At 42.4% G+C, this 24,676-nt stretch overlaps 1 protein-coding gene and 1 long non-coding RNA gene across 5 annotated transcripts in view; one reads left to right on the top strand and one right to left on the bottom strand.

Annotated features, from left to right (window-relative positions):
• USP32 (ubiquitin specific peptidase 32) overlaps positions 1–2,373 on the bottom strand; it is a 215,336-nt gene extending 212,963 nt beyond the window's left edge. The window contains exon 1 of the mRNA XM_070562389.1: positions 1,959–2,373. Within this exon, the coding sequence (XP_070418490.1) occupies positions 1,959–2,016 (58 nt within the window). The 5' untranslated portion in view covers positions 2,017–2,373. The remainder of the gene's footprint in view (positions 1–1,958) is intronic.
• Positions 2,341–21,802, top strand: LOC139074083 (uncharacterized). Of its 4 annotated transcripts, XR_011523455.1 has the most exons (4): positions 2,589–3,047; positions 14,557–14,639; positions 15,873–16,020; positions 20,620–21,802. It is a non-coding gene; the product is annotated as an uncharacterized lncRNA (long non-coding RNA). The 4 variants fall into 4 exon arrangements; XR_011523456.1 differs by lacking the exon at positions 14,557–14,639 and having other exon boundaries at positions 2,341–2,600; positions 20,620–21,800; XR_011523457.1 differs by lacking the exon at positions 14,557–14,639 and having other exon boundaries at positions 2,666–3,047; positions 20,620–21,800.
• The last annotated feature ends 2,874 nt before the right edge of the window (positions 21,803–24,676 follow it).

Below are 24,676 nucleotides of genomic sequence, written 5' to 3'. Positions count from 1 at the left end.
TTTTAAAATTCAACAGGCAGGAACCAGCCTGGTAGTGCAGCAGTTAAATTTGCATGTTCTGCTTTGGCAGCCCAGGGCTCGCTGGTTCAGATCCCAAGTGCAGACCTACACACCGCTTGTGAAGCCACACTGTGGAAGCATCCCACATATAAAACAGAGGAAGATGGGCACGGATGTTACCACAGGCCCAATCTTCCTCCAAAAAAAAATTCAACAGGCAGAACTTCATAACAAATTGAACAAAGACCTTCAGTCAGATCAGTTTAAGATGTACCAACTATTAATTTCACTTATATTTAGAAAGGTTCAATCTTAGTTTGATATGAAAGCAAGCAGCCTAGAGGTGGATAAAAGTTTAATTTTAGAATTCCTTAGTGCCTGCAGCATCAGCCTCAAACTTAAGAAACTTAAACGCTTCTGAACCTTGAAGCTGTAAATCAGTTTGACTGATGTCTTCTTTCATGCCATGTAAGCCATTGCCTAATTGAGGCCAGACCTGTCAGGCTCAACAGCATCCCGGAAATGACTAGCCTACTAGAGCTGGAAACACATCAAGAATTTGGAATATTTCTCATATTGAGGAAAAGAGAAAAGTTCAAGGGAGATGTCCATAATAATCATTAGATTCTTCCACGGGAAAGACATAAAAAGCGTATTTGTGTTATTCTGGTCAGTTCACAATACATCTAAATTCTGTATCTATTTTCAGGTGATGGCCCTCTGAACTTATTCCCTTTCTTACTACATAGGAACAAGAGTTCCCTACTAAATTTTCATTTTGAATACCTTTTAATCTAATTTTTATTTTATATCCTTAGCTACTAAAACCCTTACCTGGAGCATGGCTAATTTCTTGACTTAGAAACCTGTGAACAACAATGCCTGGCACCTAACCCGCTTAACGTTTTTCACTTCTTACCCAGAAAACCCATTAAATGTCGAAAAGAACTACAAGCTCACATAGATACACACACACGCTCAAATCCCAGTCATGAAAAATTAAGTCACATTCTGGCCATAAACTGTGCAACAGCCACTTCCAGTTAGCGTGTGCTTTAGCGATCACGGTCAGCGGTATCAGACTCGGTGGTAGGGGGTTGGGGCCGTTTAACAACACACTGTGCATCAGAGCCAATAAGCAGCAGGCTAGGACTGGCAGCAGGGCCGGTCTCTAAAGGCAGCTATAACACAATATCAGAATGCTGGGTTTCCGAATGCCATTTTATAGGGAGAGAGCGGGTGAGAACTGGGGATCAAGTGCAATAACAGGCTCTGGGCAACGTCTGAGGAGATGAAACCTAAGACAAGGTCTTGTGGCAACACCAGTTGTCCAGTCTCATCTCACCTCAAACACAACTTATTTTCAGGTCGTTCTGATCAAAGTCAGTCGCTCAAAGGGTGAGGTGGTGGCAGGACTGGGTGGTGATGGGGAGGGGGGAGACTGGCAAAGGCCCTCGGAAAAGGCAGACTCCACAATTGGAAGGGGCTTCTACCAGCAAAGAGGGCTTTGCAGCCGCCTCCCCTGGCCCTTCCAGTCAAGGCTGTTAGGTACGAGGGTAGGATGTTGTTGGTTTTTAGGAAGGAGAGGTATGCGAAAATGGCAGTAAAGGATGAGGGGGGCTGGAAGCGCCGGTGCCACCCAAGAAAAGGGGGAGAGGGGGACTTCCCTGAACACATCCAGGATAACAACGCCACCAGAGAGCACGGGCATTGCCCTGCCAGCGCCAGATACCCTGTCTCTGGGCAAGCTTCGCCCCCTTCCAGACGCTCCCGATTCCCAAACACTGCTCCCCCCCACCCGACCCTTCCCCCCCATAATATTCCCCATCGCCGGCCTCCTTTCCCTTCCGCCTCAGGCGCCCCAGGCCCTCAGCACCCCCTCCCCTTCCCCGTCACCCACCCTCTGGGCAGCCCGTCGGGGCCTCCCCAGCAGCTCGCCCAGACCCCTCCCCCCTCACCTCTCCTCAGCGCCTCCTCGTAGCTGAGGAATCCGATCCGTGACTCCTTGGCGCCCATGCTCCCCTCATCCCCTCGGCCGGGGGTCGGAGCCTGATCTCGCCCCTGCCCCCCTCCCGCCTTCTCTTCGGCGTCCCTGGGTGACGGTGTCGGCGTCCCCCGGCCCCCTCCCCCCCACACTAACAAGTGCGGCTTTTGCCCCGGCGGCTCCTCCCGGCCGCCGCCACCGCCTCCATGCCGAGTCACGTGACCGCTCCCACCCCGCCCCCTTCCCCTCCCTCTTACTCCGCCCTTCTCCTCTCTCCTCCCCTCCCTTCCCTTCTCTCCGCACGCCCTTTTCCTCTCCCCCCTCCCCCCTCCCGGCAGCCCCGCCGAGGGTCACCTGACCCAAGGCCGGGGATTGTTCCGGGTAATGGCAGCCAGGGGCCACACACTCCGCCCCGCCCCACGTTAACCGCGCGCAGGGGCGTAGGGGAGGGGTCGGACCCTGCGCGTCAGCAGCAGTCCCACCTTCCCGCCAATCCGAAGCCGCGAGGCCCGGCCGCCTCCGCCCGCGCGAGGGGCGGTGACTTCCGGGGCTCTTGAGGCCGCCCCTCCCGCCCACACGTCCTGGCGCCCGGTGGGCGGGGCCCGGGCAGTTGACGGTTGGTCTGGCCATGGCCGTGACGTGTGTGGGAGGCCAGCGGGGTCTTGGGGAAGTGGGGTCTGAGGGGTGCGGTTCGCGAGAGAAAGGAGGGAGCGGGCGGGCGAGGGACTGCTCGTGTTAAAGGAAATTCTTGACTGAGAGGGAGTTGTGAAAGGAAAGGAGAGTCAAGGGTTTCCTGTGACGAAAGAATTCTTAATCCTAGTGGGGAGATCCCTAAGGAAAGGGAACCTTGTGAGAAAGTTCAGGGTCGTCTTTTCGCGTTATCCCGTCCCCCAACGCAGCTGACTCTGGATTTCCTTCCCTGGCCGCAGGCCCGGTGCCCGTCCGCCCACCTCCCTCTCTGAGGCTGCCTCTGGTTCCATTCTTTGGAAACTGTTCTGCAGAGGGCTCAGCTTGCTTCTGTGCAAGAGTCTGCGCGCACGCACACACACACACCCCCCAAAATGTGAGGGTTGCAACACAGTTCCTTGCTTTTTTTCAATTATTGTTTATTTTTTTAATTGTGGTAGAATATACATAACTTACCGTTTTAACCATTTTTAAGTACCTCATGAGCGGAATCCTACAGTTCTCTCTCTGTGACTAGCTTGTTTCACTTAGCATCATGTCCTCAAGGTTCATCCATGTTGTAGCATGTGTCAGAATTTCCCAGATTTCCCTGTGTCCCAGCACTTCCCCTTGTGTGTATGTACCCTAAAGACCTGAAAGCAGGGAGGGAACGGATATTTATTCACCCGTGTTTATAGAACATTACTCATAATAGCCAAAATGTAGAAGCAACCCCAGAGTCCGTCAAGGGACAGGTGAATAGATAAATAAAAGGTGGTACATACATACCATGGAATACTCTTCAGTTCCTCGTTTTTTAACTCTATTCGGTTTGCATTTGTTAGCGCTCACCCTGAAAGTCACGGTGTAAAGCTCCTGGATAAGGAAACGACTTTGAAAAATAACCATTTGGATTAGATTAAGCTCGAGGTGCCAGTTAGGTAATTCAGGGCCAGCAGAAGGATTTTAGTTCCTAAAGCTGACAGATTATAATGTGACCTGCTAGAGAAGGAAGGTGATCCTCTGTTTCTCTACTCACCTTTCCTGGCAGACCAGATTAGCAGCGTGGCATTAGTCACAGTGCTGCCTTTTCCAGTTCACTGCCAGGTAGCTAATTTTCAGACCTCAGATCAGTTTCGTTACTAAAAGTCTTTGATTAAGAGGGTTGGGAATGTACTTCAAAGATTTTAATTTCCTGGCCATTAGTTAGGTGTAGACATAAGTCTCCAGACAAAACAACTCAGTCATCTTCAACCTGCGGTTAGATTATGGTAATTATTGGGAAGTGGATCTTAAGAAGGGATTCAGCTGTGGGAGAAACAGACCCTGAAGAGTTCAGTTGCAACATACCTAGGCATTACTACCGTCCTAAATAATCAGTACCTGAAGGCGACCTTGCCATACAAAGGATCGACCTGAGTGATTATCTACCCACTTGATTTACAGTGGAATCAGAAGCAAATTGTTTTATTTCTTTGTAGTACTTGCCCCACTTAAAGGTAGGACTGGAGTTAGAAATAATCTCTCTCATGAAATAGTAAATTATTACAAAATACTCAGGAAAGAAAAGAATATATTCTTTCTTTTTTTGTTGTTGTTGAGGAAGATTAGCCCTCAGCGAAAATCTATTGCCAGTCTTCCTCTATTTTGTTTGTGAGACACTGCCAAACAGGGCTTGATAAGTAGTGCATAGGTCCGTCCACACCCAAGGTCCCAACTGGCGAACCCCAGGCCACCGAAGCAGAGCGTGCGGACTTACCCACTACGCCACCTGGCTGGCCCCAGAATATAAACTTTCTAATGAAAGACCTAGAGCAGTACTAACACACAGGAACTTTTAGAATTTCCTCCTTGGTTTCAGGGCTGGCTTCCCCTAGGCCATAAAAATTTTCATCCCATCGCAGTGTTTCCCATGGATTAAACACTTCTCAAAATTATGGGTTGAGAAGCAAACTTAAGGAATACTATTTCTCCTTTGTCTGAGTTAAATTAAGCATATTATTAAAGGCAGTGAAGGAGATAGTTATGTCTGATGTGAATTTTAAATGTTAAACTGGGATTAAAACCTGCCTTTTGGTTTCTGTTACACAGTATCAGGCAGTCAAATGTTAAACATCCCTCTATAACTTAAAATTGATACAGTTCTAAAATTTAATGATGTAGAAAATCTAAAGTCTACTTGTCATGCTGAAAGGAATTCTATTAATCATTTAGTTTGTTCAGTTTCATATATTTCACTTAATCCACTGAAGAGTTGGCCAGCCACCTGACTATAAGCATTAGGGTGTACTTGGGGAACCGTTGTTTTAACTATATTAAGTGCCTGTGGAAGAGATGCCCATACGAAGATTTAAAGCATGGGAGATTGGTGTGTAATTTCTACTTCCAGTCGGGCAACCTAAACGACTGTGTTCCTCAGTTTGTACCCCAAGAGAAATGACATACGGATAAGGACAGTCATTTTAGTACTTGCCAAAGAAGCTTAGGTCATAGACGAGAGGTCAAGACAGTAAAGAAGGGGTGGAATACCACTAAATTTATGTATAACTTGATTGCCACAAAATAAGGCCAACAGTGTGTGAAGTGTGACTATACATTAAGAGAATTGATTTTCCAGTATTATGAACTTGTTACCTTATGGTGACATATTATGAGAATGTGGTCACTTGTATTATATTTTTGTTTACTCTAATGCACTTTAAGCTATTTTTATTTTTTGAGAAGTACTTCCTTTTATTTTTTGCAACAATCTTTTTTTTTTTTTTAAGGAAGATTAGCCCTGAGCTAACATCTGCTGCCAATCCTCCTCTTTTTGCTGAGGAAGACTGGCCCTGAGCTAATATCCATGCCCATCTTCCTCTACTTTCTATGTGGGATTCCTACCACAGCGTGGCTTGACAAGCGGTGCCCTGTCCGCACCCAGGATCCGAACTGACAAACCCCAGGCCACTGAAGCGGAACATGCAAACTTAACCGCTGCGCCACTGACTGGCCCTAAGCTATTTTTAAATGGAAATAATACAAAGTCATTGTAAAAGAATTTTCCATCAGTACAAAAGCGTATATAAAGTAGAAAAGATCTCATTTCTGGCTTCATTCAGTCTCATTCCCTAGAGATAAGTGTGTATCCTTCCAGTTTTCTGTGACTACACCCACCATATTTTTCATGCATATAAAATATGCATCTGTACTCCCTTTCTTTTTACATATATGCTTATATTATGTATGTCTACATATGATCTGCAGTTTCTTTTTTCACTCAGTAGTGTATCTCAGACTACTGTTCATGTCAGTATGTAGATCTGCCTTATTCTTTTTATTTTTATTTATTTATTTATTTATTTTTGAGGATTAGCCCTGAGCTAACATCCATCACCAATCCTCCTCTTTTTGCTGAGGAAGATTGGCCCCAAGCTAACGTCCTTGCCCGTCTTCTTCTACTTTGTATATGGGATGCCTGCCACAGTATGGCTTGATAAGTGGTGCATAGGTCCATGCCCGGGATCTGAAACGGCAAGCCCCAGTCCACCGAAGGGGATGCGCAAACTTAAGCTGCTGTACCACCAGGCTGGCCCCATGCCTTATTCTTCTTAATAGATGCATAGTATGCCAATTTTGTGTACTTAACGTATAATTAACCAATCTCCTATTGATGAACATTAGATTGTTTTAAGTGTTTCAATATTACAAACATTGTTGCAATAAACATCCTAGTATATATAGCCTTCTTTACATATGAGTGTATCTATGGAATTAACGGGTGGAACTGCAGAGTCTAAGCATATGTACCTTTTAAGTTTTTTTTTTTTTTTTTTGAGGAAGATTAGCCCTAAGCTAACACCTGCTGTGAATCCTCCTCTTCTTGCTGAGGAAGACTGTCCCTGAGCTAACATCCATGCCCATCTTCCTCTGCTTTATATGTGGGACGCCTGCCACAGCATGGCTTGACAAGGAGTGCCATGTCCACACCCGGGATCCAAATTAGCGAACCCCGGGCCACCAAAGCGAACATGTGCACTTAACCGCTGCGGCACCAGGCCAGGCCTGCACCTTTTAAGTTTTAATAGATGTTGCCAAAGTGCCGGGCTAAAAAGTTGGATCAATTTACATTCTGATCAAGAGTACCTGAGAAAGCCAATTTCCCCTCACCCTTGCTAACATTAATATCGATTTCAGCTGATTTTTGTCATTACCCTTTACCTGATACAAATCCTACCAACAAAGAATTAAATCCTTGCTTTTCTAGACGTGAAATTCATTTTCATTTTAAACCTGGACAAAATGTTTGAAGAATGACTACAGAGATGCCATTCTCTTACCTGCCGTTAAAGTTTCTCCTTCTGTTTATTGTTCTTAAAAAAGTGCCTAAAATTGGAAGAATTTCAACAAGGCCCATGCCCTAAAAACTTCCAATTCACAAGATACCTTAGCTAAAACCAAGAATGGGAAAGAAGTTAAATATTCAGAGAGAGGGCCTTTAACTTAGACTTACTTTGGAAGTTCTCTTCTTCTGTTTTACTACAATCCATGCATGGCAAACAACTTGCTGTACCCATTGAACCTGTGAGTAACTGTTTACTCTTTATAATACTCTTATATTGCCCTCCTCCACCCCAGCTACAGTGAAGTTGTATTGTGTCTCTTTCAGATTAACAGTTTACAAAGGTGGAGAGTGGATCTTGTAGACGGTACCGCCAGCACTGCTTTTTCTTGTTAGCTCCTGAAAAATCAAGCAGCTTCTCTTTAGTCCTCCTCTAATCTCCTTATTCCTTCTAATGTGGTCACTGCATTGTACTCTTAGGCCAGTCTTTTCCGGCAAAATAGAAACTACAAGTTTGAGAATAAGTACATTAATTGAACTCTAATCAGCAATTAAAACATAGAATAGTACAGAATCCAACCTGAACAGGTAGGATGTCTCTTACTTCAGTTTCTCAGTTCTAAATAGCTCCATCAAGTCACCTAAAGTCCAGCTTATCATTCTAATATGCTTTCTTAGGTGTCTGAGAAATGCAGCTCTAGCGGTTTACCTTTAATTTTGACTTCCTCATCTAGTGGATAAGAGATTTAAACTGAATAAGGCTTTTTCCAGTTCTTAAATCCCATTATCTTATTATCTCTTGAAATGTACATTCTCTTGCCAGCTCAAATCTGTTTTTATTTTTAGTTTAGGCTGTTTTTTCTCAGCTGGCTATTAATACAATGCTTAGGTTCTGTTTCTCACCTTTTTACTCAACTTCCAGTCTGCTGCTTGTCTAATTGTCCTCTGCTTCTTGACTCCAGGCTTCCTTTTGATTGTAACTATTATTTTGATGGGGGAGGCTATGCATGTGTAGGGACGAGGGGTATATGGGAAATCTCTGTACCTTCTCCTCAGTTTGGCTGTGAACCTAAAACTGCTCTAAAAAAATAAAGTCTGATAATCAAAAATTCTGATACAGAGCCTGTGCCTGCCCACTTATAGGTATTTAATAGCTGGTTATTGTGGTGTCATTTGAAAACTCTCAGGGATTTACAATGGGAGTGAGGATGGGATAAACCATTAGTCTTAAAAGGAGTTAAGAGGTGAAGCTAGATATACAGTATGTGAGTTGTGATTCCAGGTTTAGGTAAAATGTTTTGCTTCATGGTACTGATCCAACAATTAACATTTTTAAAAATCCCAATTTATTTTCCAAAAAGATTTGAAAGCTATAAAATAGCCTTTAGTGAAAAGTTTTTTAATAATTATGTTCAATTACTGGCACTCTGTGGGGAGGTGGGGGTGTGGAATCAAATCTGTGTTTCTTTGAAAGAGGAAGGAAATTCATATAAAAAAAGAGGAAGCAGGGGCTGGCCCAGTGGCACAGTGGTTAAGTTCATGCACTCCACTTTGGTGGCCCAGGGTTTGCAGGTTCGGATCCCTGGTGCAGACTTAGGACCACTCATCAAGCCACATTGTAGCAGCATCCCACATAAAATAGAGGAAGATAGACACAGATGTTAGCTCAGGGCCAGTCTTCCTCACAAAAAACAAACAAAAAAAAGAAGCTGACAAGTTCCTCACCTATGCCTATTTAACATCTTCGCACTGCCCCAACATTTGGCATCAAGGTTGCAAATAGTTCATTTTAAGCATTTTGTTACGCATTTTCTGTGTGCAAAGATGGTTTTTTAAAAACAAAATTTTACTGTGGACTAAATAGTTTATAACATTGTGAAATTTCACTTGTACATTAATATTTGTCAAACACCATATGGATGTTCCCTTGCATCCCTTACCCGCCCCTCCCTTCCCCCTGGTAACCACCAAATTGTTCTCTTTGTCCGTAAGTTTGTTTATATTCCACATATGAGTGAAATCATACAGTGCTTGTATCTCTCTGTCTGGCTTATTTTGCTTAACATCATGCCCTCAAGGTCCATCCATGTGGCTGCAAATGGGTCGATTATGTCTGTTTTTATGGCTGAGTAGTATTTTAGTGTATTTATATACCACATCTTTTTTGTCCAATCATCAGTTGATGGGCACTTGGGTTGCTTCCACGTCTTGGCTATTGTGAATAATGCTGCAGTGAACATAGGGGTACATACGTCCCTTTGTATTGTTGATTTCAAGTTCTTTGGATAAATACCCAGTAGTGGGATAGCTAGGTCATATGGTAATTCTATTTTTAATTTTTTTTTTAAGATTTTGTTTTTCCTTTTTCTCTCCAGAGCCTCCTGGTACATAGTTGTGTATTTTTAGTTGTGGCTCGTTCTCGTTGTGGCGTGTGGGATGCTGCCTCAGCATGGCCTAGTGAGTGGTGCCATGTCTGCACCCAGGATCCGAACTGGTGATCCCCTGGGCCACTGAAGCAGAGCACACAAACTTAACCACTCGGCCACGGGGCCAGCCCTATCTTTAATTTTTTGAGAAGTCTCCAAACTGTTTTAAAAAGTGGCTGCACCAGTTTGCATTCCCACCAGCAGTGTGTGAGGGTTCTCTTTTCTCCACAACCTCTCGAGCATTTATTATTTTTTGTCTTGGTGATTAGAGCCATGCTAACAGGCATAAGGTGATATCTAAGTGTAGTTTTGATTTGCATTTCCCTAGTGATTAGTGATATTGAGCATCTTTTCACATGCCTATTGGCCATCTGTATATCTTCTTTGGAAAAATGTCTGTTCATATCCTCTGCCCACTTTTTGATTGGGTTATTTTTTTGTAGTTCAATTGTGTGAGTTCTTTATATATTATGGAGATTAACCCCTTATCAGATATATGATTTGCAAATATTTTCTCCCAGTTGGTGGGTTGTTTTTTCATTTTGATCTTGGTTTCCATTGCCTTCCACAAGCTCTTTAGTCTGATGAAGTCCCACTTGTTTATTTCTTCTTTGGTTTCCCTTGTCTGAGTGGACAATGAATTTGTAAAGATCCTTTAAAGGCTGATATCACAGGGTCTACTGCCTATATTTTCTTCCAGAAGTTTTGTGGTTTCAGATCTTACCTTCAAGTCTTTGCTCCATTTTGAGTCTATTTTTGTGTATGGAGAAAGATAATGGTCTACTTTCATTTTTTGTATGTGGCTGTACAGTTTTCCCAGCACTATTTATTGAAGAGGCTTTCCTTTCTCCATTGTATGTTCTTGGCTCCTTTGTCGAAGATTAGCTGTTCATAGATGTGTGGTTTTATTTCTGGGGTTTCAATTCTGTTCTGTTGATCTGTGTGTCTGTTTTTGTACCAGTACCATGCTGTTTTGATTACCATAGCTTTGTAATATGTTTTGAAGTCAGGGATTGTGATGCCACCAGCTTTGTTCTTGTTTCTCAGGATTGCTTTGGCTATTTGGGGTCTTTTGTTGCCCCACATGAATTTTAAGATTCTTTGTTCTATTTCCTTGAAGATTGTCATTGGGATTCTGATTGGGATTCTGATTGGGATTGCACTGAATCTGTAGATTACTTTAGGTACTATGGACATTTTAACTGTTTATTCTTCCAACCCATGTACATGGGATATCTTTCCATTTCTTTATGTCATTGTAGATTTCTTTCAGTAATGTGTCATAGTTTTCATTGTATAGGTCTTTCACCTCCTTGGTTAAATTTATTCCTAGATATTTTATTCTTTTTGTTACAATTGTAAATGGGGTTGTATTCTTGAGTTCTTGTTCTGTTAGTTCATTATTAGAGTATAGAAATGCAACTGATTTTTTTTTTTTTTTGAGGAAGATTAGCCCTGAGATAACTACTGCCAGTCCTCCTCTTTTTGCTGAGGAAGACTGGCCCTGAGCTAACATCCGTGCCCATCTCCCTCTACTTTATACATGGGACCCCTATCACAGCGTGACTTGCCAAGCAGTGCCATGTCCGCACCCAGGATCCGAACTGGTGAACCCTGGGCTGCCGAAGCAGAATGTGCAAACTTAACTACTGCACCACCAGGCCGGCCCCACAACTGATTTTTGTAAGTTGATTTTATACCCTGCAACTTTGCTGTAGTTGTTGATTATTTCTAATAGTTTTCCAATGGATTCTTTAGGGTTTTCTATATATAAAATCATGTCATCTGCAAACAGTGAGAGTTTCACTTCTTCAATGCCTATTTGGATTCCTTTTATTTCTTTTTCCTGCCTAATTGCTCTAGCCAAAACCTCCAGTACTATGTTGAATAAGAGTGGTGCCAGTGGGCACACTTGTCTTGTTTTTGTTCTCAGCAGGATAGCTTTCAGTTTTTCCCCACTGAGTATGATGTTGGCAATGGGTTTGTCATCTACGGCCTTTATTATGTTAAGGTACTTTCCTTCTATACCCATTTTATTGATAGTTTTTATCATGAACAGATGTTGAATCTTGTCAAATGCTTTCTCTGCATCTGTGGAGATGATCATGTGGTTTTTGTTCCTCCATTTGTTAATATGGTGTATCACAGGGGCCGGCCCGGTGGCGCAGCGCTTAAGGGCGCACATTCCACTTCTCGGTGGCCTGGGGTTCACCAGTTTGGATCCTGGGTGTGGGCATGGCACCACTTGGCACGCCATGCTGTGGTAGGCGTCCCACATATAAAGTAGAGGAAGATGGGCATGGATATTAGCTCAGGGCCAGTCTTCCTCAGCAAAAAGAGGAGGATTGGCAGTAGTTAGCTCAGGGCTAATCTTCCTCAAAAAAAAAAACAGTGTATCACATTGATTGATTTTGATTGATTTGTGGATGTTGAACCATCCCTGTGTCCCTGATATGAATCCCACGTGATCATGGTGTATGATCTTTTTAATGTATTGCTGTATTCAGTTTGCTGATATTTTGTTGCGGATTTTTGCATCTATGTTGATTAGAGATATTGGCCTGTAATTTTCCCTCTTTGTGTTGTCCTTGTCTGGCTTTGGGATCAGGGTGATGTTGGCCTCGTAGAATGTGTTAGGAATATTTCCATCTTCCTCAATTTTTGGGAATAGTTTGAGAAGAATAGGTAATAAATTGCCTTTGAACATTTGGTAGAATTCTCCAGAGAAGCTGTGTGGTCCTGGACTTTTATTTTTTGGGAAGTTTTTGATTACTGTTTCAATCTCTTTACTTGTGCTTGGTCTGTTTAGATTCTCTATTTCTTCTTGATTCAGTTTTGGGAGGTTATAAGAGTCTAAGAATTTATCCATTTCTTCTAGATTGTCCAGTTTGTCAGCATGTAGTTTTTCACAATATTCTCTTATACTCTTTTGTATTTCTGTGGTATCCATTCTAATTTCTCCTCTTTCATTTCTAATTTTATTTATTTGAGCCTTCTCTCTTTTTTTTCTTAGTGAATCTGGCTAAGGGTTTGTCAATTTTGTTTATCCTCTCGAAGAGCCAGCTCCTTGTTTCATTGATTTTTTTACAATCTTTTTTGTTTCAATTTCATTTATTTCTGCTCTAAGTTTATTATTTCCCTCCTTGCACTGAGATTGGGCTTTGTTTGTTCTTCTTTTTCTAATTCTGTTAGATGTAGTTTAAGATTTTTCTTTTTTTAAAGATTGGCACCTGAGCTAACAACTGTTGCCAATCTTTTTTTTTTTCCTGCTTTTTCTCCCCAAATCCCCCCAGTACATAGTTGTATATTTTAGTTGTGGGTAAGACTGTTTATTTGAGCTGTTTCTTGTTTGTTAATATGGGCCTATATCGCTATAAATTTCCCTCTTAGGACCACTTTTGCTGCATCCCATAAGAGTTGGTGTGGTGTGTTTTCATTCTCGTTTGTCTCTGGATACCTTTTGATTTCTCCCTTTATTTCTTCGACAATAGATTGGTTGTTCAGTAGCATGTTGTTTAGTCTCCACATTTTTGTTCCTTTTACAGCTTTTTTTCTTGTCATTGATTTCTAGTTTCACAGCATTGTGGTCAAAAAAGATAGTAGATATCATTTCAATCTTCTTAAATTTATTGAGGTTTGCCTTGTTTCCTAATATATGATGTGTCCTTTAGAATGTTCCCTGTGCACTTGAGAAGAATGGATATTCTGCTGTTTTGGATGGAGTGCTCTCTATACATCTGTTACGTTCATCTGGTCTAGGTTTCCATTTAAGTCCACTATCTCCTTGTTGACTTTTTGTCTGGATGATCTATCCATTGATGTAAGTGTGGTGTGGAGGTCCCCTATTACTGTGTTGTCATTGATATCTCCTTTTTGGTTTGTTAATAGTTTACTTTATGTACTCTGGTACTTCTGTGTTGGGTGCATACATGTTTATAAGTGTTATGTCTTCTTGGTGGAGAGTCTCTCTTATCATTATATACTGCCCCTCTATGTCTCTCTTTACCAGTTTTATCTTGAAGTCTACTTTGTCTGATATAAGTATGGCAACACATGCTTTCTTTTGTTTCCCATTTGCTTGGAGTATTGTCTTCCATTTCTTCACTCTGAGCCTATGTTTGTTCTAGAGCTGAGATGTGTTTCCTGGAGGCAGCATATTGTTGGATCTTGTGCTTTAATCCATCCTGCCACTCTGTTTCTTTTGATTGGAGAATTCAATCCATTTACATTTGGAGTGATTGTTGATATATGAGGGCTTAATACTGCCATCTTATCACACATTTCCTGGTTCTTCTGCATTTCCTTTGTTTCTCGTCCCATGTATTTCAGGATACCGATTTGATTAGGTAGCTTTCTTTGTTGGTTTTCTTCATTTTCTCCTTGTTTATCATAAATGTCTCTGTTCTAATTATTTGTTTAGTGGTTACCCTTAGCTTCATATAAAAAAATCTCATAGTTGGGGGGCCAGCCCTGTGACCAAGTGGTTAAGTTCACACACTCTGCTTTGGCAGCCCAGGGTTTTGTCAGTTCGAATCCTGGGCACAGACATGGCACCGCTCATTGGGCCATGTTGAGGCAGCATCCTACCTACCACAACTAGAAGGACCCACAACTAAAATATACAACTATGTACTGGGGGGATTTGGGGAGAAAAAGCAAAAAAAAAAAAAATCTCATAGTTGAGGTAGTCCATTTTCTGATAGCCTCTTATTTCTTTAGGCTATACTGATTCCACCCCTTTCCTCTTCTCCTTCTAAGTTATTATTTTTTTTTACTAAGTTATTTTTATCATATCTTTTTCCACCTTGTGTTGTGAGTTTGTGGTTAAAATGATGACGTCATTTTTGTTTTGTTGTTTTCCTTTTCTTTATCCTTGATGTTAAAGTTAAGTGTTTACTAACCTGATCTGATAGAGAGCTGCTGTTTTCTGATTATTGCTTACCTATTCGTCTCCTTGCTCAGGGCTTTGTAGCCCCTTTCCTACTTTTTTTTCAGGTATGAAGGCCTTCTTGAGGATTTCTTGGTGGGGGGCAGCGTGGTCTTGTGGCAATGAACTCTCTTAGCTTTTGTTTATCTGGGAAAGTTTTTATTTCTCCGTCATATCTGAAGGAGACTTTTGCTGGATAGAGTGTTCTTAGCTGAACGTTTTTGTCTTTCAGGATTTTGAATATATCGTTCCACTCTCTCCTAGCCTGTAAGGTTTCTGCTGAGAAATCCACTGAAAGCCTGATGGGGTTCCTTTGTAAGTTATTTTCTTCTGCCTTGGTGCCCTTAGTATATTTTCTTTGTCCTTGACTTTTGCCAGTTTCACTACTATATGCCTTGGAGTGGGTCTTTTTATATTGACAACTTTCAGAGATCTGGAGGCCTCTTTCACACAGATTTCCAGCTCCCTCCCCAGGTTTGGGAAGTTCTTGGCTATTATTTCTTTGAAGAAGCTTTCTGCTCCATTCTCCTTCTCTTCCCCCTCTGGAATACCTATAATCCTTATGTTGCACTTCCTGATTGAATCAGATATTTTTCTGGGAGCTGCTTCATTTATTTTTAGTCTTTGTTCTTTCTGCTCCTCCCTCTGAAGCTTTTCTATAGTACTATCTTCTAACTGGCTCATTCTGTCCTCCATATTGTCAGCTCTGTTGTTTAGGGAATCCAGATTTTTCTTTTTTTCATCCATTGTGGTTTTCATCTCCAACAGTTCTGATTGGTTCTTCTTTATGGTTTCAATCTCCTTTGTGAGGAAGCTCCTGAATTCATTAAATTTGTCTTTCTGTGTTTTCTTGTAACTCGTTTTTTTATGATAGTTGTTCTGAATTCTTTGTCGTTTAGGTTACCGATTTTTGTGTCTTCAGGGTTGGTTTCTGGGTACTTGTCACTTTCCTTCTGGTCTGGAGATTTAATATACCTACTCATACTGCTTGATGCAGTGGATTTTTGCTTCCTCATGGTGCTCTTATCTGGTCACAGCTGCCACATACTGCCACTGGGTGGGGATCAGGCACTGTGTATTCTTGGCCCAGCACTAACAGGTGCTCCCCAGCTCTGGCCGCTGACTGCTTTTTTCTCTGAGCAACTGATTGATGGCAGATCTGCGCACTTTCCCTGCCACCACTACCACACTGTCTGCACTGTGCTCTGGGCAATCGTGCAGCTGGAGTACCAGGCGGGGATGGGGCATCCTTTTCACCTGCGCACTTCCCACCACCACAGCCCATCTCTCTCCACAGAGCTCCTGCAGGTCATTTTCCACTTTCTCCCCAGGATCCAGCCCCACCACCACCTTTAGGTGTATGCTTGCGTGGGTCTCTCAGACGTCTTTTGTGATGTGTACATGTCCTCTGTTGGTATGCGAATGTCCTTTTGGTTGTATCTCAGAGGGGAGAGTCCAAGGGAAAAGCTCACTCTGCCATGATGCTGATGTCACTCCATCCTAAGGCTTTGTTCTTAATACATGCTGTATTATTTTTATTTTCAACAGGTGTTTGCATATGATCATTGTTTCTGGTCCATGCATGAATTAGATCACTGGCTTATTATAAAAGGATATAACTCATGAACAGCCAAATGGAAGAGCTACATAGGGCACGGTATGGGGAAAGAGTGTGGAGCTTCCATGACCCTTCCAGGTATGCCACTCTCCCAGCACCTCCATGTCTTCACCAACCTGGAAGCTCTCAAAGGCAAATTTTTTAAAAAGCCTCTGGGAAATACTGTGATAGAGATAAGTATGGTATGTTATGGGAACTGAGAGTAGGCAGAAGTATTAGTCCAAACTGAAGAAGTGGGGGAAGGAGGAAAGCCTTAGGGGATGGAAGTCTTGAAGGATGAGTAAAATTCATTCACTTGGGCTGGCCTGGTGGTGCAGCAGTTAACTTCACATATTTTGCTTCGGCAGCCCAGGGTTCACTGGTTTGGATCCCAGGTGAGGACCTATGCACCACCTGTCAAGCCATGCTGTGGCAGGTGTCCCACAGATAAAGTAGAGGAAGATGGGCACAGATGTTATATCAGGGCCAATCTTCTTCAGCAAAAAAAGCAGAGGATTGGCAGCAGATATTAGCTCAGGGCTAATCTTCCTCAAAAAAAAAAAAGAGAGACGAAATTCATTTACTCCTTCAACAAATTCAAAGTGCCTACTATGTGGCAGGCATTGTCCTGGGAATGAAAGATACAGAATTGGACAAAGTAAAAATTCCTGCTGTTATGAAATTTACATTTTAGTGGGAAAAGAAAGACAGTAAACAAAGTAAGTAAAATAATGGTAAGTCAGTTGGTAACAACTTCTTCAGAAAAAATTGCAGAGAAGGGAGACAGGAAGTGCTGAGATGAAGGTTTCAATTTAAAATAGAATGGCCAGATAGGAGCAAAAAGGTGATATTTAAGCCAAAATCTGAAGGAGGTGATAGAGCAAAACTTATGAATATCCAAGGGACAACTGTCCGAGGCACTGAGGCAAGAGCATCCTGGCAGGCGTGAGGCCCAGCAAGGGGCCAGTATGACTGCAACAGTGAGGGAAGTGGATAGAGGCAGATCCTCCCTAAAGACTTGGTCTCTTCCTTTTTGGAAAATGGGATGCCATTGCAGATTTTTGAATGGAGAAGAGATCAGTCATACATCTTTTAAAAATCTCTTTTGTGTGTGTGTGAGGAAGATTGGCCCTGAGCTAACATCTGTTGCCAATCCTCTTCCTTTCACTTGAGGAAGACTGGCCCTAAGCTAACATCTGTGCCAATCTTCCTCTATTTTATGTGGGATGCTGCCGCAGCATGGCTTGACAAGCAGTGCTAGGTCTGCACTTGGGATCTGAACCTGTGAAGCCCAGGCTGCTGAAGCAGAGCACATGAACTTAACCGCTACACCACCAGGCCAGCCTCTAAAAGATCTCTTTGGCTGCTGTGTTGAAAATGGACTGGGGTGACAGGAGAGATGACAGGGTAAACACAGGGAGAACAGTTAGGAGGCTATTGCAGATATCCAGGCAGTGAGGGTTAAGGGGTGAGAGGTTGAGTCCAAGATAATATTTTGAAGGAAGAGCCAACAAGATTTACTGATAGATTGGATTGGGATGTCTGAGAGAATATTGAAGGATGACTCCAAAGTTGGTGGCCTAAGAAACTAGGATAGAATTGCTATTCATTAAGATGAGGAAGACGATAGGAGGAGCAGGTTTGTGGGGCAAGATCAGGAACTCAGCTTTGGATCTGTTATGTTTGAGATGCTCACTAGACATCCAAGTGAAGATATTGAATAAAGAGTTAAATATTTGTTTGAAGTTAGAAAAAGTCCAGGCTGGGGATATAAATTGAGTCGTCAGTAGTATTTAAAGTCATGAGACTGGATGAGATCTCCAAGGACATGATCCACTCCCAAGGTAATTGGGGCTTCCAACATTAGAAGTGCAGAGATAGGGAACTAACAAGAAGACTGAGCAGGTGAAGCCAGTGAGGTAGGAAAGCTAAGATGGGAAGAAGATGGGGCTGGCCCAGTGGCATTATGGTTAAGTTCACCTGCTCTGCTTCAGTGGCCCAGGGTTCATGAGTTTAGATCCTGGGTGCAGACCTACACACTGCTCATCCAGCCATGCTGTGGCGATGTCCCACATACAAAATAGAGGCAGACTGGCACAGATGTTAGCTCAGGGACAACCTTCCTCACCAAAAAAAGGAAGAGGATATGGCAAGAAAAATAAATATTAGCCATACCAAAGATGTAAAAAGAGTTCATTTATGAGATACGTAATCAAGGAAAATCCTCTTAAACAATTTAATAATCATTAGCATTTATTGAGCTTTTATACATGTCAGACACTGGTTTAAGGCCTTTTACATATATTATTAAATTATTTAATCTTCACAACAGCCCTGTGAGGTATATGTTATTATTATCTCCATTTTACAGATAAAGAAAATTGAGGCTCAACAAGTTTAAATAACTTGCCCAAAGGCATCGATTAGTTAATGATGGAACCAGGATTTGAACCCATGCAATCTAGATCCAGAATCACGCTCATAACCTATACTTACACTACGGATTAGAAAAAAAGTATAAACTGAAGCATGTTGCTGCTTTGTGAATTACTTTTCCTTTGTGAGAACATTGCTGAACTTTACCCACACATGTGGTGAACATTCATTCTCTGATAAATTAGCCTTGTTTCTCATGATGAATATGATTAGATAACTTCTGTGACATTAGATCAAGGAGTTAGTAAATTCTTAGGATAGAGCAAATCACTCCAGCCCTTCTTTTGGATCCCAGAAAGACCATGCTTAAATTTTTTTTTTTTTTTTTAGTTTTTGTTGTTTTTTTCCGAGGAAGATTAGCCTTGAGCTAACATCTGCCAATCCTCCTCTTTTTGCTGAGGAAGACTGGCCCTGAGCTAACATCCGTGCCCATCTTCCTCCACTTTATATGTGGGATGTCTACCACAGCATGGCTTAGCCAAGTGGTGCCATGTCTGGACGTGGATCCGAACCGGCAAACCCAGGGCCGCCGAAGCGGAAGGTGCCCACTTAACCGCTGCACCACCCAGCCAGCCCCTCCATGCTTAAATTTAATTATGCTAATTCAGTAATTAGCTTATTCAATAAACAATATTTGTTGAATAACCATTTTGTGTAAGAAATTGGGGAGTGAGATTCACCTAGATAGACTTCTTGGCTGCCCATAAAAGGCTTCCCAGGTTAACACTAATCTTAGTGCAATCTAGTTGAGAAACTTTTAGATTTACAAACTCCATTTTGTCAAATTGGTCAGTGTCTCAAAGACTGGCTTACGCTAATCAAATGACTGTGAAACAGAGGACCTTTGTTTCTGACCATCATGGGCTAAAAGGAACCAGAAGGGTGAACCCTTCTGCCATAAACAACTAGGAAACTAGACAAAATATATAGAATAACTGTTTTCAGACATTAGACAATAGGCAGTGCAGAACTGATGTCACTGAAAGAAAGAAAGCAAATGAAATGAGTTCTACAATTGCCGTCATTTTCTCCTAGAGGCACATTCTGGATCATAAATTCAAAACATGGCAAAACATGGCAGTCTCACTGAGTTGAGGAGATGGAGATTGGAGTTCATGGACTCTGGAGGCAGCTGGAAGTTGCTACACAGAATAGTAAAATGGAAGAAGGTATACAAAAAAAGAGCTCCAAAAATCTGCACAAGGCCTTGAGTCTTTGCTAAATACTAATGTGGCCATACATGAGTTAAATTCCAGGAGGATGAACATAGAATAATCAAAGAGACATAACTGAATAATTTCCAGAGCTCATACAGGGTTAGGAAACATTCAAATTCTGGCTAGCTAGAGTAGAAAGACCTCACTGACCACTCAAGATGTTCAAGAGAGACCTCAGAAGAGTCAAACATTACTAGGAGGTCTAAACTAGCCCTAGAGTAAGGGCTATTCTAGACATGATTTAACAAAGCTTAAAAAGAAGCCTCAAGGGGCTGGCCCGGTGGCGCAGCAGTTAAGTTCGCACATTCCGCTTTGGTGGCCCAGGGTCCGCTGATTCGGATCCCGGGTGTGCACATGGCACCACTTGGCAAGCCATGCTGTGGTGGGCGTCCCACATATAAAGTGGAGGAAGATGGGCACAGATGTTAGCTCAGGGCCAGTCTTCCTCAGCAAAAAGAGGATTGGCAGCAGATATTAGCTCAGGGCTAATCTTCCTCAAAAAAAAATTTAAAAAGAAGCCTCAAAAACATGAAACTAATCTGAAAGTAACTGTCTGGCAAAATAAAGATCTAAACTCTTTAAGGGAAGACTACAAAATTCAGACACTCAATAATGTAACATCCTAGCATCCAATAAAAAAATTACCATATATGTCAAGAAGCAGGAAAAAAAAATTAACCAGGAGAAAACTTAGTCAATAGAAACAGACCCGGAAATGACATAGATGATGAAATTAGCAGACGAGAGTGCTAAAACAGCTATTATATCTATATTTGGGTATTTAAAGGAAAACACAAATATAATGAGGAAAGAAATGGAAGATATAGGAACCAAATGAAACTTCTAGATGTGAAAAATACAATATCTGAAATGAAAAATTCAGCCTGGCACCTGGCTTCCCCCAGAGCAAGTGACCAGAGAGAAAAAAGAGGGAGCAAGGAAGAAGGCACATGGTTTCTATGACCTAGTATATTCATTTTCTATTGCAGTAATAAATTACCACAAACATAGTGACTTAAAATAATACAAATTTATTATCTTACAGTTCTGTGGGCTATAAGTCTGACATGACTGTCATGTTGTAAGGAGACTCAAGAAGACTTATGGAGAGGTCCAGATAGTGAGGAACTAAGCCTCCTGCCAACAACAAGCACTAAGTTTCTAGGCTTGCAAGCAAGCCACCTTGGAAGTGGATCCTCCAGCCTCAGTCAAGCCTTCAGATGACTGCAGCCCTGGCCAGCCTCTTGACTGCAAGCTCATAAGAAATATTAAGTCAGAATCACCCAGCTAAGCCACTGCTAGATTCTTGACCCACAGAAATTGCGTGAGATAAGTATTTACTGTTTGTTTGTTTTTTGTTTTGTTTGTGAGGAAGATTGGCCCTGAGCTAACATCCATGCCAATCTTTCTCTATTTTGTACGTGGGATGCCACCACAGCATGGCTTGATGAGAAGTGTGTAGGTCCACACCTGGGATCCGAACCCATGAACCCTGGGCCACTGAAGCAGAGCGTGCAAACTTAACCACAACGCCACTGGGCCGGCCCCCAGAATTGACTTTTTTATTGTAGTAAAATATACATAACATAAAATTTACCATTTTAACCATTTTTGAATGTACAATTCAGAGGCCTTAAGTATATTCACAATGTTGTATAACCATCACCAGTATTTATTTCCGGAACTTTTTCATCATCCCAAACAGAAACTTTGTAATTATTTCTCCTTCCTCCCAGACCGTGGTAACTTCTATTCTTCTTTCTGTCTCTATGAATTTTCCTATGCTAGATATTTAATATAAATAGAACCATACAATATTTGTTCTTTTGTATCTGGCTTATTTCACTTAGCATAATGCTTTCAAGATTCATCCAGATTGTAGCACATATAAAAATTTCACTCCTAGGGGCTGGCTCCGTGGCCGAGTGGTTAAGTTCGCGCGCTCTGCTGTGGCGGCCCAGGGTTCGGATCCTGGGCACGGACATGGCACCCCTCGTCGGGCCACCTTGAGGCGGCATTCTGCATCCCACAACTGGAAGGACCTGCAACTAAGATATACAACTATGTACCGGGGGGGTTTGGGAAATAAAGCAAAAAAAAAAAAAAAAGATTGGTAACAGTTCTTAGCCCAGGTGCCAATCCTTAAAGTCTGAAGTGAACTTTCTTAAAAAAAAAAATTTCATTCCTTTTTATGGTTGAATAAAATTGTATCGCATGTATATACCACATTTGGTTTATCCATTCATCTGTTGATGGGCACTTGGGTTGTTTCCACCTTTTGGCTATTGTGAATAATGCTGCTAAGAGCGTTAATGTACAAGTATGTGTTTCAGTCCCTGCTTTCCATATCATTTAATAATGTCTGTGTTTAACAAACAGCTGGCAAAGTTCCTGTAAATTCAATAATCAGCTCTGGTGAGCCTGTGAGAGCCCGTTGGAGCCAGCTCTAGCACAATGTTGGAGAGCCATAATGCACCCAGCTGGGCTCAAACAAGGCCAATTTGGGTTCAACTCACCACGCCAGCATCTTCCACATTTGCCTAATAATGAGAATTACCTGGGATATCCATTAAAATATTGATTCCCAGGCGCTCAGGAGATTCTGATTCTGAAGTTCTGAGGCCAGGTGATTTTTCTCACTGGGATTTTTCTCAGTGTGGAAAACCCAATATCAGGCCCCAGTACCACCAAATCTAGGCCTGAAGACAGAGGGGGTACAAATATGGTGCCCAGGAAGAGAGGAGGCGCGAGCAAGTGCTTTGGTGAGAACTTGCTGCAAATTTAGGAGTGGCATTTTTTTCTCTGCAAATCCTTCACAGCTCCAATATTCATTGACTATACACTTCACTCCTGCTCATCTCCCTGAATCCCATCTTAGGAAAGAATGTCTTCCAGAGAGAGCCAAGTGGAAATCATTAGGCCCAACAATTTGACGCAGTTGCAGAAGCTTGCATATCATTATACTGTTTAGAAACATGCTCTGAAGCTCTGAGGATGCCATTCTTTAGTGTTATTTTGATACGCTGACAAGATATTTTTAGAGCACATTAAGTCCAAATTAAAACATTGCTACAAAAAAAAGTGAAATTAAACCAGGGCTCCATTAAATGGAAAATTACAGTAAATATCAGAAAGAAGTGAAGGAAAAAGTACCAAACATTTCTGAGAACTATTTGGAGAGGAGAGGAGATGAAGAGATGCTCCTGAGCAGCATGTGAGATGTGCCTGTGTCCTGCTGGGGTGGGAGGGGAAGGCCTCATGCCGGTAGCCGCTGACCTGACAGGCTCTCACCTTGTATTAGTGCAAGAGGCGCTTCCTCCCCACTGGTGAGGGCGGGATGTAGGCTGCTGGCAGCAGACACAGTACTTCAGCTTAATGGACATGGTCAAGGATCACACTGGCCTTCTGCTTAGTCCCTGGTTTCTTGGATTGGGTCTGAAATACGGTTAGTTAGGCCTTTAGGCAACACTATTGCCTTTTTCCTCCATTCTGTTTCTCTCCAGTTTCGCTGTGTTTTTGGCATTTCTCACAGTGTCTCTATTAGAGGGCTTCCATGAGCTCAGATTTAAAGACTGAAAATCTGAAAAACTATTTCTGAGAAGAAGGTCCACACCCTTTTTTAGACCTCTTAGATCATTGCTTCCTAATTTCTTTGGGGCTACAGATGTCTGATTACCTGATGAAGGCTATGGGTCCTCACGTACAGTTTGCGAGTTAGAGTTTCAAAGAGTTTTTTGAGTCCCTGAAGCCCACCAGTGGATCCCATGTTGAGAGAATCTGCCTGGGGCCGGCCCAGTGGTGTAGTGGTTAAGTGTGCATGCTCCGCTTTGGTGGCCATCTTTGCTCCCTCAAGTGAAAAGAGGAAGACTGACAACAGATGTTGCCTTAGGTCGTAATTCAGACCCTAGTGGCCTTGGAGGTGGGATGCCTTGGCCTTCAGCTGGGAACTGTCATGTGCCCAGCAGTCCCAGCACTCCATCTATGACAGGAGTTTGAAAGGCCCTCCTTTTATTGGAGTCTTGATACAATTCTAATTAGACAATTCAGAGTAAGATCAAGAAGCTTCCTTTGGCAGTGCTAAAATACTCTTGGGTTTCTTAACAAAGAATGGGATAGAGGAGAGTTCTTTTGGGGAATAAAAAGTCTGAGTCTCTTTAACTCAGACAGAGAGATGGAAAGATCTTCAAGTGTACGACAGGACGTGTAGACAGTAGATGCTAACAGTCGTTCTCCACGTTCACTGAATTCAGGGCATACAAGGATTTTGTGATCTCTATCATGTGCACTGTCGAGTGGGGATGAGATGTGATGATTATGTGTGCATAAAGTGGAGAGTGGACAAATTAACACCCCCACTGTCCACCCTCTCCACCCCCACTTGCCTAAAGTACATGGACATAGAAAATTTTTTTTTGGTGAGGAAGATTGGCCCTGAGCTAACATCTGTTGCCAATTGTCCTCTATTTTGCATATGGTACGCTGCCACAGTATGGCTTGATGAGTGGTGTTTAGGTCTGTGCACAGAATCCAAATCCATGAACCCTGGGCCGCTGAAGTAGAGCATATGAACTTAACCACTACGCGCCTGGGACAGCCCCCTAGAATTTTTTTAAATTAAATATTGGCGGAATGAATCTGTTGAACGAGTTGACTTGCTCTATAGAGTCATTTTATACTGACCAATTGGATTTTGAAGAATGTCTCCCAAAGGCAATGGATTTTTGTTTTGTCTTAGTTAACGTTGAGCATTGAGCCATTATTCCTGGCTGCTGCTTGGTCCAATTGTCTCTTCAGGCTACTCCCTATTGTTGATAATAAAACCATGATGAGAATAGAGCAGGTGTCCAGAGTCTAGGACTTGCTGGAGGCTCTGGGAGGGAAAGAGAGGGGAGCAGTGATGTGGGGGAGCCGGCAGGGACAGATTAGCTTTGAGCTTCTGACACTTATTTCCCCCTTCTGAACTGCAGATGTTATTTGGGGTGGGGGAATGGGTGGGAGACAGATACACATATTCAATTCCTTGTTTCCTTTTGTGCTGTGTTTTCTTCCAGTCTTGGTCCATATTCATGTTCACTTACCTAAGTATGAGTTATAATGTAATA

Source organism: Equus przewalskii, chromosome 10 (genome assembly GCF_037783145.1).
Source record: "Equus przewalskii isolate Varuska chromosome 10, EquPr2, whole genome shotgun sequence".
In the NCBI taxonomy this organism is placed as follows: Eukaryota; Metazoa; Chordata; class Mammalia; order Perissodactyla; family Equidae; genus Equus; species Equus przewalskii.
This window is presented reverse-complemented; position numbering and strand designations above follow the sequence as displayed.